General features: G+C 34.7%; 1 protein-coding gene and 1 long non-coding RNA gene across 3 annotated transcripts; one reads left to right on the top strand and one right to left on the bottom strand.

Moving 5' to 3' along the window:
* The first annotated feature begins 10,342 nt into the window (after positions 1 to 10,342).
* Positions 10,343 to 13,786, top strand: LOC108474197 (uncharacterized). Of its 2 annotated transcripts, XM_053021814.1 has the most exons (4): positions 10,345 to 10,753; positions 11,449 to 12,256; positions 12,446 to 12,749; positions 12,972 to 13,786. In XM_053021814.1, the coding sequence occupies exons 2-4, from the start codon at positions 12,133 to 12,135 to the stop codon at positions 13,651 to 13,653; spliced, it is 1,110 nt and encodes a 369-aa protein (XP_052877774.1). In that variant the 5' UTR covers positions 10,345 to 10,753; positions 11,449 to 12,132; the 3' UTR covers positions 13,654 to 13,786. The 2 variants fall into 2 exon arrangements, with proteins under 2 accessions (XP_017631613.1, XP_052877774.1); XM_017776124.2 differs by having other exon boundaries at positions 10,343 to 10,753; positions 12,085 to 12,749.
* On the bottom strand, positions 13,411 to 14,797 carry LOC128284143 (uncharacterized). The gene is made up of 2 exons (XR_008274471.1): positions 14,499 to 14,797; positions 13,411 to 14,275 (listed from the first exon to the last, which is right to left on the bottom strand). It is a non-coding gene; the product is annotated as an uncharacterized LOC128284143 (long non-coding RNA).
* Between the last annotated feature and the right edge of the window lie 13 nt (positions 14,798 to 14,810).

The raw sequence follows: 14,810 nt of genomic DNA on the forward strand, positions 1-14,810 counted from the left end.
TAAGTGTTTAAGTTACTCTAATTGCTTAGATTGTTGAAAAAATCTCTAATTGAATTGCATATGGGGTGGAAACGAGAACACATTGCCTTAATCCTAAAGTTTTCTTACAGGGATGTAACTTAGATTATTTCCTACCACTCACACCCTTGCTTGTTTTTTTGTGCATTAGATTATTAGATATGCCTCCTATACATGTTAATGTGAGAGCTAACACTCAAGAGGATGGTACATCCTTTACACCTCCTGTGCCACATAATAGAGTGAACATACATGATAAAGGTGTTGGCCCTTTAATGAAAGCTATGATTGGAGCATTTCAGTGGATTGTCGGTGCTAACCCTGCTCTTGCACCTACCAATCATGCGCTTGTTAATCGAGGGTTGCCGCTTGAACGTCTACAGGCGTTGGGTGGTAAAAAGTTTTTTGGAGTAAAAGGGATCGATCCGACCATGGCTGAGTACTGGTTAGAAGGTGTTGAAAGGATCCTCGAGCAGATGTCCTATTTTGGCAAGGAGAAGTTAGGTTGTACTGTGTCCCTAATTGACAGTAATACGGTTAAAAGAGTACTACTGTTGATTGTTTGACCTGGGGTTATTTTCTTGAGGTTTTTAAAAGGAAGTTTATGGGCGAGCAGTACATGGAGGCTTGTAAATGTGAGTTTCTGGATTTGGTTCAAGGTGATCTATCAGTGGCTAACTATGAGGCAGAGTTTGTGTAACTTAGTCAGTACGCTCATAAGATGGTTTTAATTGAGAGGGATCGTTGTAAGAGGTTTCCTTTTGGGCTTAATCATAAGATTCAAGTTTACTTGGTAGCTCAAAACGCAGAGATGTTTTATAAGTTAGTTGAAAAAGCTAAAGCAGTTGGGAGACTTTGGCTAAGCTGCCCCATTCTGTGGTTACTAAATATGATAAAAGGACTTCTGATGGTGCATCTAGTCGATCTCCTAAAAGAGGGTGTGACAGCCATAGTTCTAGTATGGGTGCGAGACGTGGGTCTCAACCGAGTTATTCTAGGTAGAAGAGTAGTCTTGTGGTTAGTACTAGCGGTTCAACTAGTGGTTCTAGATGGCCACTTTGTGTACACTGTAAACGTAGGCATTCTAGTGAGTGTCGCAAGATGACATGTGGTTGTTTTAAGTGTGCTTCAAAGGAACATTTTCTGAGAAATTGCCCAAATAGAGTTGAGGTTTCGCAGATTCATAGTTCGGCACCTGCTTCTACGCTTACTAGAGGTCATGGTTGCGGTAGAGGTAATAGAAAATTGGTTGGGCAGTAAATTATTGCTCATACTGTTGCTACATAGGTTGAGTCTGGAGGTCCAACTTGGGTTTATGTTGTTAATGAGCTAAAGGATTAGGATCAGACTAAAGTCATTGCAGGTACTTTCACTTTGCAGTTTACTCCCTTATTTTCTTTGGTTGATTCTAGTTCTACATATTCATATATCTTAAGTGAATTGGCTTGTAAGTTAGGGATTTTTGTAAAGACTATTGATTTGAGTATGACTATTATCAGTTCCTTTGGTTATAGTGTGGGAGTGAATAAAGTTTACCATAATGTCCCTTTATGATTCAAGGGCACATTTTCTCTATTGATCATATGGAATTTCCTTTCTACGATTTTGATGTGATTCTTGGTATGGGCTGGTTGATTGAGCATAAGGTTAAGTTAGATTTTAGACAAAACAAATTACTTTGAGGAATAGCGATGGGTTGGAAATTTTTGTTATTGGTGAAAGACCGAGATTTATGTTTAATGTGGTTTTGGCTGTGAAGGCTAAAAAGATGATAGGAAAATGTTGTGAAGCTTACTTAGCTTATGTGATGAATTCGGTTAGTAAGGCATTGAGAGTTCAGGATATTCGCACTGTTAAGGACTTTCCTGACGTATTTCCTGAAGAGTTTTCTGGTTTGCCACCGAAACTTGATGTTGAGTTTGCTATTGAGCTCTATCCTGGTACTGCACCAATTTTTATTGCGCCTTATTGCATGGAACCAAAAGAGCTTAAGGAATTAAAGATTCAGTTGCAAGAGTTGCTTAACAAAGGTTTCATTCGACTGAGTGTATCTCTGTGGGGTGCACCGATTTAGCTTTTGAAGAAGAAGGATGGTACGATGCGGTTGTGTATTGATTATAGGCAGTTGAATATTAAGAATAAGTATTGATAGGTGCTAAAAGTAACATGTTTTAGCCTCATTCTTAATGCATTTTGTGTAATTATTTGATTTAAAATGGTGAATTTTATGCTCTTAATCCTTTAAATTCATGTTTCTATACATATGAGAGCATTTGGGAGCAAAATAAGCGAAAAACGAGCAAAAATTAGAAAATTGGAGCAAGTTTTAAGAGCCACACGGGTTGGGTTATTCCATAAGGGCTAGGCACATGGCCGTATGATCTACACGGGGTACCACATGGCCATCTGCCAAACCATGTGAAAATTACTATATGCACTCCAAACACATAAAAAAAACGCAATTTTTAGGTTTTACAGGCATTCTAAAACCTATATATACCAAAAATAAGAAGAAATGAGTAAACCGTCAAAGAATATTGAAGAAAAAAACTTGAAAAACACTATTGAAGTCGACTATGAAGTAGATTTCCATCAAGACTAAAGATCTGCTTTTGATTTCTTTGAAGTTTATTATGAATTTTTTTTATTTATTGTGCTTATATTTTCTTTGGGATGTTTTTATTTGTGATTATGAACTAATTTTCTAAATACCTAGGAAGATGAACCCTATGGTAAATTATGTCTTTTGATTTCTGTTTTTACGCAATAAATACTTGAATCTTGTTCTTAATTATGCGTGTTTAATTCTTGGTTTAATAATTCCAGACCATTAATCCATATTTGTTGTGCTTAGATCAAAGGAGGAAAAGTCTCTGTTTAAAAGTAGATCTAGCATAATTTAGTGGAGTTGCATGCAATCCTAGAAATAGTATGACATAAATCTACTGGATTAGAGTCAAATCTAATAAAGGGGTCCATAAATCGAGTTAATGCGATAATAGGGGTTTTAATTAGAAAAAAAATTTAATTAATCAATCTAGAGTCACTTGCTCTTACTCTTGAAAGAGATATTAGAATAATTTAGGTATTTCCACGGATTAATATACTAAGCGAAGAAGTTGTTTAATTTAGATTGATAGTGATAGATGAAATCTAGGTGGATTTTTTCCTGGGTATTGTCTCGTTTCTTGGTTGTTAATTGTTTGTTTTCCTGATTTGTCCTTTGTCATTTTTTTTAGTCAATTAATTTAGTTAATTTTAGTTTTAACCAATCTCCCCAATTTGTTGATTAAATAATAGAAAGAAAGTAATTAATAGTACTTTTAGTCCTAGTGGGAATGATATCTTTGCTCACCGTAGCTATACTATTAATTGATAAGTGCACTTTTCTTTGTCAAATTTTTAGTTAGTTTATGATTGCAATCAAGTATCCTTTGCCTTGAATTGATGATTTGTTTGATCATAAACCAATGTGCAGCAATGTTTTCGAATGTTGATTTAAGATCGAGTTATTATCAATTGAAGGTAAAAGAGTTTGATATCTTGAAAACTACTTTTAGGACCCGGTATAGGCATTATGAGTTTTTGGTCATGCCATTTGGTTTAACTAATGTCTCTATTGCGCTCATGGATTTGATGAATCGAGTATTCCATTCGTACTTGGATCAATTTGTTGTTGTCTTCATAGACAATATTTTGGTATATTCTCATTTTGAGGAAGATTACGATGCACGTTTAAAGGTTATTTTACAGATTCTGCGAGATAATAAGTTGTTTGCAAAGTTGAGTAAATGTGAATTTTGGCTTAAGGAAGTGGTGTTTTTAGGTCATGTTGTGTAGGCAAAAGGGATTCGAATGAGTCCAAAGAAGATTGAGGCAATATTATAGTGCAAGCGCCTAGGAGTGTTACTGAAGTTCGGAGTTTCTTGGGTTTGGCTAGTTATTGTCATAGGTTCGTTGAAAGGTTTTCCCTAATTGTTGCACCCTTAGAGGAATTACTTTAGAAAAGCATAGTGTTTGAATAGACTGTCGAAAGGCAGAAATGTTTTGAACAACATAAGGCAATTTTGACTGAGACACCTATGATGATTCAACCATAGCTTGGAAAAGATTTTATGGCTTATAGTGTCGCTTCGTATTCGGGTCTCGGTTGTGTGTTAATGCAAGAGGGTAAAGTTGTGGCTTATGCTTTAAGACAGTTGAAGACGCATGAGCACAATTATCCTACTCATGATTTGGAATTGGCTGTTGTGGTATTTGCGCTTAAGAATTGGCATCATTACTTGTATGGAGAGAAGTGTGTCATCTATACAGATCATAAGAGCCTTAAGTACCTACTCACCCAAAATGAGTTGAATTTAAGGTAGAAGCGTTGGATTGAGCTTTTGAAGGATTATGATTATCTGATAGAGTATCATCCTGGCAAGACGAATGTTATTGCTGGCACTTTGAGTAGAAAGCCGATGGCAAAGTTGAGAGCAATGTTTGCGCGTTTGAGTTTAGCTAGTGGCGGTAGTTTGTTAGCTGAACTTCAAGTGAGGCTGACATTGTCGCAACAAGTTAAGGAGAAACAGTTGTTATATAAGGAGTTGTTAAAGAGAATTCGATAAGTTGACAACGTGTCAATAGATATTTTAATGTTGACAGTGATGGTATATTGAACTTTCGAGGTAGATTGAGTGTGTCGCATGATGTAGATTTGAGGTAAGCGATTCTTATCAAGGTGCATAGTAGCCCTTACACTATGCATCCTGGTAGTGGTAAAATGTATCATGACCTTCGAGAGATGTATTGGCGGCCTGGTTTGAAGCACGGTGTTATAGATTTTGCAATTCAATGTTTGGTTTGTCAAAAGGTAAAGGTAGAGCATTAGTTTCCTTCAGGTTTGTTGCGATTCTTGAATGAAAGTGGAAAGGATCACTATAGACTTTGTTTCAAGTTTGCCATTAACTCCAACAAAGAAGGATTCAGTGTGGGTAATAGTTGATCAATTCTCGAAAAGTACTCATTTATTGGCAGTGCGTACCAATTATTCTTTGCAGAAGTTGGCTGAGTTGTACATCGCTGAAATTGTACGTCTCCATAGAGTTCCAATTTCTATTATTTTTATAGAGATCCACATTTTATTTCAAGGTTTTGAAAGAGTTTGCAAGAGGCTTTGAGGTTGAAGCTTAGTGTCAGTACGCCTTATCACCCCTAAACTGATGGTCAATTTAAGAGTGTAATTCAAGTTCTAGAGGATATGTTGCCAAGTTGTGTGATCGAGTTCAGTGGTAGTTGGGAGCGATATTTATCGTTAGCAGAGTTTGCCTGCAACAACAATTTTCAAGCGAGTATTTGTATGGCACCGTTTGAAACACTGTATTGTAGGAAATGTAAAACTCTTTTGTGTTGGATAGAATTTGATGAGATGCGAGTTGTTGGACCGGATTTAGTTCGTGAGACTGAAAAGAAGGTAAAGTTGATTTGTGATCGATTAAAAGTAGCCTCTGATAGGCAAAAATCTTATGGGGATTTGAAACGTGGAGATGTCGAGTTTCAAGTTGGAGATAAGGTGTTCTTGAAAGTTTCACCTTGGAAGAAGGTTTTAGGTTTGGAAGTAAAGGTAAATTGAGTCCAAGGTGTGTTAGACCTTATAAATTTGTTAAGAGGATTGGTACGGTAACTTATTGACTCAAGTTGTTGCCAAAACTTGAGTGAATTCACGATGTTTTCCATGTGTCTATGTTGCGAAAGTATCGTTCGGATCCATCACATTTTGTGCCAGTGGAGGAGATTGAAGTTTGAACTGATATCACATACGAGGATGAACCGGTTGAGATTCTAACTCATGAAGAGAATGTTTTACGAAACAAGAGAGTTTCGTTGGTTAAAGTTTTGTGGCACAACCACAATTACAAAATAGGCTACTTGAGAAATCAAAGATGTGATGAGGCATCAATATCCTTATTTGTTTAGCTCAGGTAAATTTCGAGGATGAAATTCCTTTTAGAGGGAGAGATTTGTCACACCCTAAAATAGAACCTAGAAGTTTTGAGGGTAAAATGGGAATTTTAGCTCTAGTGTGCTCAAGAATTTTGTAGCACGGTAAATAAAAATGTTTTCGACTATGGCTTTTAGAAAATCAAATCAATTTTTGAAAAGAATGTTGAAAAGACCTTTAATTTTGCAATAAGGACTAATTTGTAAAAGGGTCTAAATTTTAAGTGTCTAAGAGGCAGTTAAACCAAAATTTAAAATTCAACCTAATATCTTCCCCCACCAACAGGTTTCACGTTAGTTTCTTCTCGTTTTGTTTTGTGTTGCCGTCCCTTGCTTCTCTAAACACTTCCTCCTCAAATTTTATTTCTAAACTTCATTCTTTTTATTTCTATCATTCCCTAAGCCTTAAAACTACATAGAATTTTAAGAAAAATATCCAAAGCACCATTGATTTTTGTCATCTCTCAAGTTGTACGTTTTCTGGATTTTCGACCAAACCTTCGTTTTTCTTCCATCGAGGTAACAATTCAATTCCTTATTAGTTTTTGATGTTATTTGATCCTCTAAACTGAGTTTCTATACATTAAATCACATGTTTTAAATAAAAGTAAAAAATTGGGTCGTTAATGGTCGATTTCGGGTAAAAACGTGGTTTTAAAGTGTTTTTCAATTAGTTTTGGTGAGATTAAAAGGTTTCTAAACTTACTTTGAAGTTTCGTTAAAAATTTCTAAGGATTTAATGAATTTTCATGCAAATTGCTATAACATGTCGAAAAATGTCAATACCAAGAATTGGGTAGTTTTGCGTAGTTTAAAGGTTGAGAATCAGTCGTAGGTAAATAATTAGATGAATGGAATTGGTTTTAAGAAAAAAATATTAAGTGTAGACCGAGATAATTGAAATTCAAGTTTGTTATGTCGAAGGTTTCGGTTTTAAGAGAATTTAGCTTAGGCTTGTGTTTTTAGTTGATTTAGGAGAGTTTTTGGTTAAATGTTGATTTTGTTGTTGTGTGATTTATTTGGTTGAAGCTTCGAATTTGTTAGGGCCTTCTACAAGTTAAGGAAAGGCTAGTTTGAGCTTTCAGCATCTCGGTGAAAGCATTATTGGTGAGTGTTTAGAATCGCTGATTGTAGACACGATTCATTGCATTAATTGGGAATCTAGAAGTAGCCTAAACCTCTACTCTAAATTCTGAGTGTAAGCTTTTTCATACTCTTGATTTAATATGTGATTATGTGTTATGAAATTTTGGATTAAAATAAGATATTATGACATGTAAAATAAGCTTATGATAGCTATTGTGGAAAAGTTGATTGTGGGCATGTTATACGTGTCATATAATAATGATTCTGTTGTGCTTATAATGTGATTATGCAGTGATAAAATGCATAAAATGGTAAGTAATTATGTGTGTTAATTACGAATATTTTGGCCTTGTGAACTTTGAGACCGTTGGATATAGTTGGCATGTCATGCTATGGGATTGTTAGTACTCACCTATATGTGTTGTGCTTTTGGGGCGTTAAGGTCCGAGACAGATTTGAAGAGATAAGGTAATGTGAGCTAAGCTCCATTCACCGGGACATGTTTGGTGTGTTGGAGAGTGCTAGCTATATGCTACACTTTTTAGGATATGTTCGACTCTATAAGTCATTTGGTGTGTTGGAGATCCGTGTATCTGATGTGTGGTGGTAGATTCCACTTCTATGTTTCATAGCTCAAGTGTCAAATTATCATTACATGTGTATATGTATAATGTGATATATGCCTAAATATGTATGTGATTACTATGTAAACGAACTACTGAATAATGCATAAGTAGTATGACACTAGAGTTGAAAATACTGTAATTGTGATATATAAGTTGTTTCGTTAATGCATGATGACATGTTTGTGTGGTAGCTATTTTGATCATTCACTAAGCTTGTAAATCTCACCCACTTCTTTTTAAACCATTACAGATTAGTTGTGTTCCGGTGTGAGTGATGTGGTTCCAAGGGAGTGATCCAAGCAAAACTTAGCATTATTTTGTCGATGTTATTTATTCATTTATGTTTTGGGGAAATAAATGCAATGTGGTAGAATTGTTGCATAAATGTTGTCATGATGTTTGGATATTTTCACAACTTATTTGTTCTTAAAACTTATGGATATTGTTCTCATTATATCGTTTGCTTGCTCAGACATTTGTAAGATGCTTTAAACCATTAATATGGACGTTTTGATGTTCTTTTGATAATGTAATAGTTGCATGTTGTATTGGTATAAGTTAGAATGATCTAAATGCTTAAATAGGTTGTATTTTTGTGGTCTAGAGTAGTGGTATTGATATTCGGGTTTTAAAAATGATACCTCCATGGTTTTTGAAAATGTAGGAAGTCCGTGACGTAATGTAGTATCGATACCACATCACAAGTATCGATACTCGGGGTAAAATAATCTATATTTTATGAAAGGCATCGATAATTTTTGAGGATTTAATTTTAAACGAGAAACGCAATACTATTTTGACATCAATTTTTCAAGCTGTATCAATACCATTTGAGAAAAATATCGATATATTTGATTCAGTATCGATACCTACGTGATTTGTTTCTAAATTTTGCTATGTGGTTCTAATGCATGTTTAATTCTCGTTTTAAGCTCGCTTGATGAATGTTTAGCATGTTTTAATGATGACTAGAGTATGTATGAATTATAATTATTCAAAACCTAAAATAGAAGATGTTTGCTAAATAATAAGACCATTTGTAATGCATATGATGTGTGACAATGGTGTGACATCCTGATATTCAGGCTCGGCGATTGGGCCAGGTATAAGGTGTTACACATGGACCCATGGTTGTAAAGAGAGCAAACTATCATAGCTAAGTGAAAAAGATAAAGATTTGAAAGGGATAATACCTTCTGGACTTATGCTTGGTTCCCAAGCTTGCTTCTTATTGGTTTTCGGTGTAAGGAGTGGTCCAACATATAGGGGCGAAGCTATAATTTTTTTGGGGAGGCAAAGTTGAATTATAAATTTTATGAGAGCTAAAATGTAAATTTATCATTGTATAACTTATAATTTTACTATTTTTACAAGGACTAAATCAAAAGGCCAAAGTCTATTCTTGCTCTACCCTTACCTACACAGTACTAAATAGAATTGATAGATATTTATCTTTATTCATATTATGGTCTAACAATTTTAAAATTAAATATAAATAAATTAAATTACAGAAAACAGTTTAAGAGTTTTTATGACGTATGAAATAGGTTTATTTAGTAAAGAAACACAAGGAGTCTTGAATGAATTTTATTTTATATTAATTCATGTCGGTTGATTTGAATTATTATTTTGTAAGCAGAATTTTTAAATTTAATTGTTTTTAAAGGAATTTAATTATAAACTATACTAATAGTAATATAAAGTATACTTTCAATATATAAATGAACAATAATCAATTCGTATTGTCAAGAAAATTTGAAGTCACTACGCCATTGCAAATATTAAAATAAAAAGCTAAACTATATCATTAATCATAATTCTTATTCCCTTATTTAATTAAAAATTTTATAATTTAATTATTTTATTTAAGTCATTAAATTATTTAAAATTCTTATTTAAATGATTTAATAGTTAAGTTTTTTTAAATTTAGCTAATAAGGTCTAAGAAATCATTCGACAATCAATACGATCGATCAATATCCATCGATGAGTAGAAGAAAATACTTTAGATCCAAGTCAGTTTGACGATTAATATCGAAGATAGAAAAAGAAAATTGTTTGAACCTTAATTTGCAGATTCGTAATGTCCAAAGTAGTTTAATGAAAAAAATTGAATTGATACACACAATGCGAATATAAAAATCATATAGAAATAATTTTAATAGTCGAATGATTTAAACGAAAAATTTTAAATAATTTAATGATCAAAACAAAATTTATCCATAATTTATCCATAATTTAATTAAATAAGAAATTCTTTTTATCTTAAAATATTTTCAAATTGAGATAAGAAAATTTGGAAATTGTACGTCTTCTTTTGTAAATATAATATAGGGTAGTTTCCGGAAAATAAAATAAAAAAATTAAAATATTAAAGTATATAAAAAAAATTGAGAAGCATATGTGTCCGAAAACGATACCTTCTTTGCTTAGCAAATCGACCAAACCCTTGCGTTGGTTACAGCTGTATTCACGTCCTCTCTCTCCTCCAATTATTTTATTTTATTTTATTTTTAAATACAATCTCAATATTTTTGTATTTAGTATTGTATTTTATTAAAATAATTTTCTCATCTATTCCGCCATTGATTTAGTACTTGTAGGAAAAAGACAAATTCTTTACTTTCTGCCTCCATTTCGTGACAATTATGCAAAAATAATATTTTAATTACTATAATATTTACATACTCCCATTCGAGAAAAAAAATGAACCCAAGAAAGAGGGGCTTATAAAGGAATAAAACTAAAGAAAAATTAAAAGGAAAAAGAGAGTTTCCTCGTGATCTGTGAAAAACCAGAGTCTTACGTGAAAACCCAGATTGCCTTAAAGCCCTTTAAAAGCCTTTTTCTTCCATCTTCTTTTTCGTCGTTGAACAACACTGATTAAAAGTTTACATTCCTTAAAAAGAACCTTTTTTTTTTTGGAGTAGAAAGAACATAAAGAGAGAGGATTTTGGGGGGAAATAATGTTTTGATATGTTTTCTTTTCTGGGAAATTTGTTTCCTTCAGCTTTTTTATGAAGAAAAAGCTTCATTCAGAGGTGGGTTCTTTTTATTTTTATTTTCTTTTGTTCTTCTACTTAACTTCAATATGAATTTTGGTTTTTGAGGGTGATTATGTGTGTGGGGTTGTTCAAGTGAATTTGACTTTTGTAAGTTGATTGGCTGTAGACTTTTAGCTGGTTTTTTAGTTGAGTTTTAAATTTTTTTTTCGGGGGTATGATTGCAAGTAACCAACATATGTTTGTTAAAATTCAATATAGGTATTCCATTTATTGGTGGTTTTTCCATTGGAGTTCAAGTTGCAAGGCTTTTGTTTTGGTTGGTTGATGGAAAAGTATGCTAAAAGATAAGAAATTTGAATTCTAAGCAACATTTTTGTTGTTTTCAGTTGGGATCTTATTGAACTCTATAGTCTTTCACATGGAAGCTTAATTATGGTAACTTTTTTGATTTAGCTAAGGTCAGTTGGTTGTTTTAAGAGAAACTTGAGGAACCAGATTGTATAGCTACTTGATGAATATTTAGAGAAGATGTTGATGGCTTCTTTTAATTTATGTGATCATTTTCATGATGAATGAAAAGTTTGTTAGGAAAACTGATGATAGATGGTTGGCATCTTTTCTGTTAGTTAGGAAAATCTATCATAGATGGCTGACAGCTTTTCTTGACTGTTTCTAGGCATATATATAATTTTTCTTGACTGGTCTTAGTTACAGAAATCTCTTGAATTCAGTTCTTTAGGTGATTACGCGTTCAACTTTTGCGTCTACGTTCTGTGTGGCTTGGATGAAAGAAGCACCGTTTACAATGCAAAGATTTCATATCAATTTTAAATTGACGGTTCACCTTGTTTCCTGTTTCTTAGTCTTCTGTGAGCTTGTTTGTTCTATTTCAATCATCTTTGAAGACTGTAAAGTTTTTAACTTAGAGGAGAACAATCTGAAAATTAAAAGAAGCATAAACTCTTTAGGCGACTTGCTTAGCTTGGAAGCAACAGCTGATATGGTTTAGCTTAATCCCTTATAGATATTTACATTAATTTGTAGGAGACCCTCGGGGTTAATTTTTGCATAGATTTTCAAATTGGTGAGACAAACAGGAGAACTGATAAACTGAGGTTTATGATAAGATCTTCATATCGTACTACTACTGATCATGGCCTCGAATACATCTGGGAATAAACTGATTTATTCATTTTTCGCTGCTGAAAAATCGTAGTAAATATTATTCACCTTTCTAGTGTGAAAATGATCTTAATTGAAATGATCTTATATGTAAATGAAAATTATCTTATTTCAAGCAATCAACATGTGAAGATCTTAATTTGTTTTTTGTGATCTAATTATATTATTGACTGCTGAAATGACAGGGTTGAGTTGCCATAACCAAAAGCTGTTTATACAATGGGGAAATATTTATGACAAAAATGGATCCTCAGGCTTTCATCAGGTTGTCAATAGGCTCTTTGGGTCTGAGGATTCCTGGATCAGCCCTGAGATCTTCGAAAACTGGAATCCGTGCATTCTCTTCACCATGTTCATGTGAGATACGACTCCGAGGTTTCCCTGTGCAAACAACATCTATTCCCTTAGTGTCCTCACCCGAAGCCACACCTGATATTCACAGCATTGCCTCCAGCTTTTATCTAGAAGACTCTGATGTGAAGGCTTTGCTGACCCCTGGCTGTTTCTATAACCCCCATGCTTATCTGGAGATCATTGTCTTCACAGGGTGGAAGGGTTCGCATTGTGGTGTTGGAGTCAAGAGACAGCAGATTGGGACATTCAAGTTGGAGGTGGGTCCTGAATGGGGTCAAGGGAAGCCGGTGATTCTTTTCAATGGATGGATTGGCATCGGCAAAAACAAGCATGAGAGCGGAAAACCAGGAGCTGAACTTCATTTGAGAGTACAACTCGATCCTGATCCAAGATACGTGTTTCAGTTTGAAGATGTGACCATGCTGAGTCCTCAGATAGTACAGCTTCGAGGTTCCATCAAGCAACCAATTTTTAGTTGCGAATTTAGTCGAGACAGGTGATGTAAAACTATATAATTGCATCGTCCATTTTCCATTTGTGGAGTTCAATTTTAAAAGAGCTGCAATTACTCAGTTTTAAAAAAAATATATATTTGGACACCTTTAAACAACTCTTACAACCATATTCAGGCTGCTTAAGAAAAATCAATAAGCAATTCTTTATTATTTTCTACTCATTAGTGTTAATAAAATTTTAAATGGTTGCTTTGAGATGGCAGGGTAGCAAAGGTGGACCCATTAGGCACTTATTGGACAGGTTCAGCTGACAGTTCAGATATAGAGACGGAGAGAAGAGAAAGGAAAGGATGGAAGGTGAAGATACACGATCTCTCTGGCTCGGCTGTTGCGGCAGCCTTCATAACCACTCCTTTTGTTCCATCAACAGGTTGTGATTGGGTTGCCAAGTCCAACCCAGGAGCTTGGTTGATTGTTCGTCCTGATATTTGCAGGCCAGAGAGTTGGCTGCCTTGGGGAAAGCTTGAGGCGTGGCGTGAGCGTGGCATCAGAGACTCTATTTGCTGCCGGTTTCACTTGCTGTCCGAAGCCCAAGATGGAGCTGAGGTTCTCATGTCCGAGATACTCATTAGTGCCGAAAAGGGTGGGGAATTTTTCATCGATACTGACCGACAAATGCGGCAGGGACCAACTCCAATACCCAGTCCGCAAAGCAGTGGAGACTTTTCAGCATTAAGCCCAATTGCCGGTGGTTTCGTAATGAGCTGCAGAGTCCAAGGGGAAGGTAAGAGTAGCAAGCCATTAGTGCAGCTAGCTATGCGGCATGTGACTTGTGTGGAGGATGCTGCCATTTTCATGGCACTTGCAGCAGCTGTTGACCTGAGCATTGAGGCATGCAAGCCTTTCCGAAGAAAGATAAGGATAGGGTCCCGCCATTCTTTATGAAAAAAAAAAAAAAAATTAAGGTGATGTATTTCCATGAACAAAGAATGGCTCTATATTTGTGTTGATTTGTGTAACATTTGGCAGTGTGTATAGATCTTGTGGTTGATAAATTCCTAGCTTTCAGACAACCAAATTCTAGTCTGCACCGTTGGCTGTCATTGGTGTCAAGTTTCTAAAACTGCTAATGGCAATAAGACCTCATGGCATCATCCACTGGTTGCAGCTGGCACCTGTGCTACGGATCAGGTGGCTGAGGCAATTCAACAACCAAATGTATGCGCCAATCTCATCACTGACAAAACTTGAGCAATGGACTTTGAGACAAACCTAGAGATGCTACATTCAATTAATTTGGTCCATTGAAGCACTAACAAGGAATTTTTTTAATTAAAAAAAAAAAAAAAAAAAGAAGAAGAAGAAGAAGAAATCTAGCATGAGTACATATTGTAACACAATCTAGCACTCAGTAGTTACAGTTTGAAAGAGGCTAAGTTTGACAAACTAAAGGGAGAAGCTGAGCTGAGAGGTAAAAGTTGCCTCCCTCCGCTCTCTGCAGACTGCATTAATCAATAATCGACTCTTTAGTTGTTTCTTCCTTCTCATTTGCTTCCTCCAACTCCGCCTGAAATTAAATGCGTCATTCATCAAATTCCATTTGTTTATTTTATAAATATAGTTTTATAGATGGGAAATTAGGAAATCCAAATGTAACAACAAAGATTATAATCCAAAAATTCCATAATAAAGAAACTCTTCCATTGCTTTTCCAAAGTATTTGGAAGGCAGTCATCAATCAATAAGAACAGCTTCAGCTCTAATTAATCATAATAATGGATGTACAATACCAAATCCCCTTTAAGGTCAACCGATGAAGCCTCCAGCCGCTTGGAGCAATCAACCAGCAGAAGAAGTTGTAGCATCCCAAAACAAGCCATAAAAAGCAGGCATTGAAAACAGTAAAACATGTTGTCAGCAGTTTTTAAAGCTTCTCTCTCAACCTCTTTCTAATAAGAGTGCAACTCTTTAACAATTCGTCTCCAAGTTAATGTCTTGATTTTCGCACTCCTAACTCCAGTCATGCCTAAACCTGTAACAAAAAAAACAAAGAAGTTTTTTCTATTACGGATGAAATGTTCCGAATTCCTCAGGCACAATAA

This window comes from Gossypium arboreum, chromosome 11, assembly GCF_025698485.1.
Source record: "Gossypium arboreum isolate Shixiya-1 chromosome 11, ASM2569848v2, whole genome shotgun sequence".
NCBI classification, from domain to species: Eukaryota; Viridiplantae; Streptophyta; class Magnoliopsida; order Malvales; family Malvaceae; genus Gossypium; species Gossypium arboreum.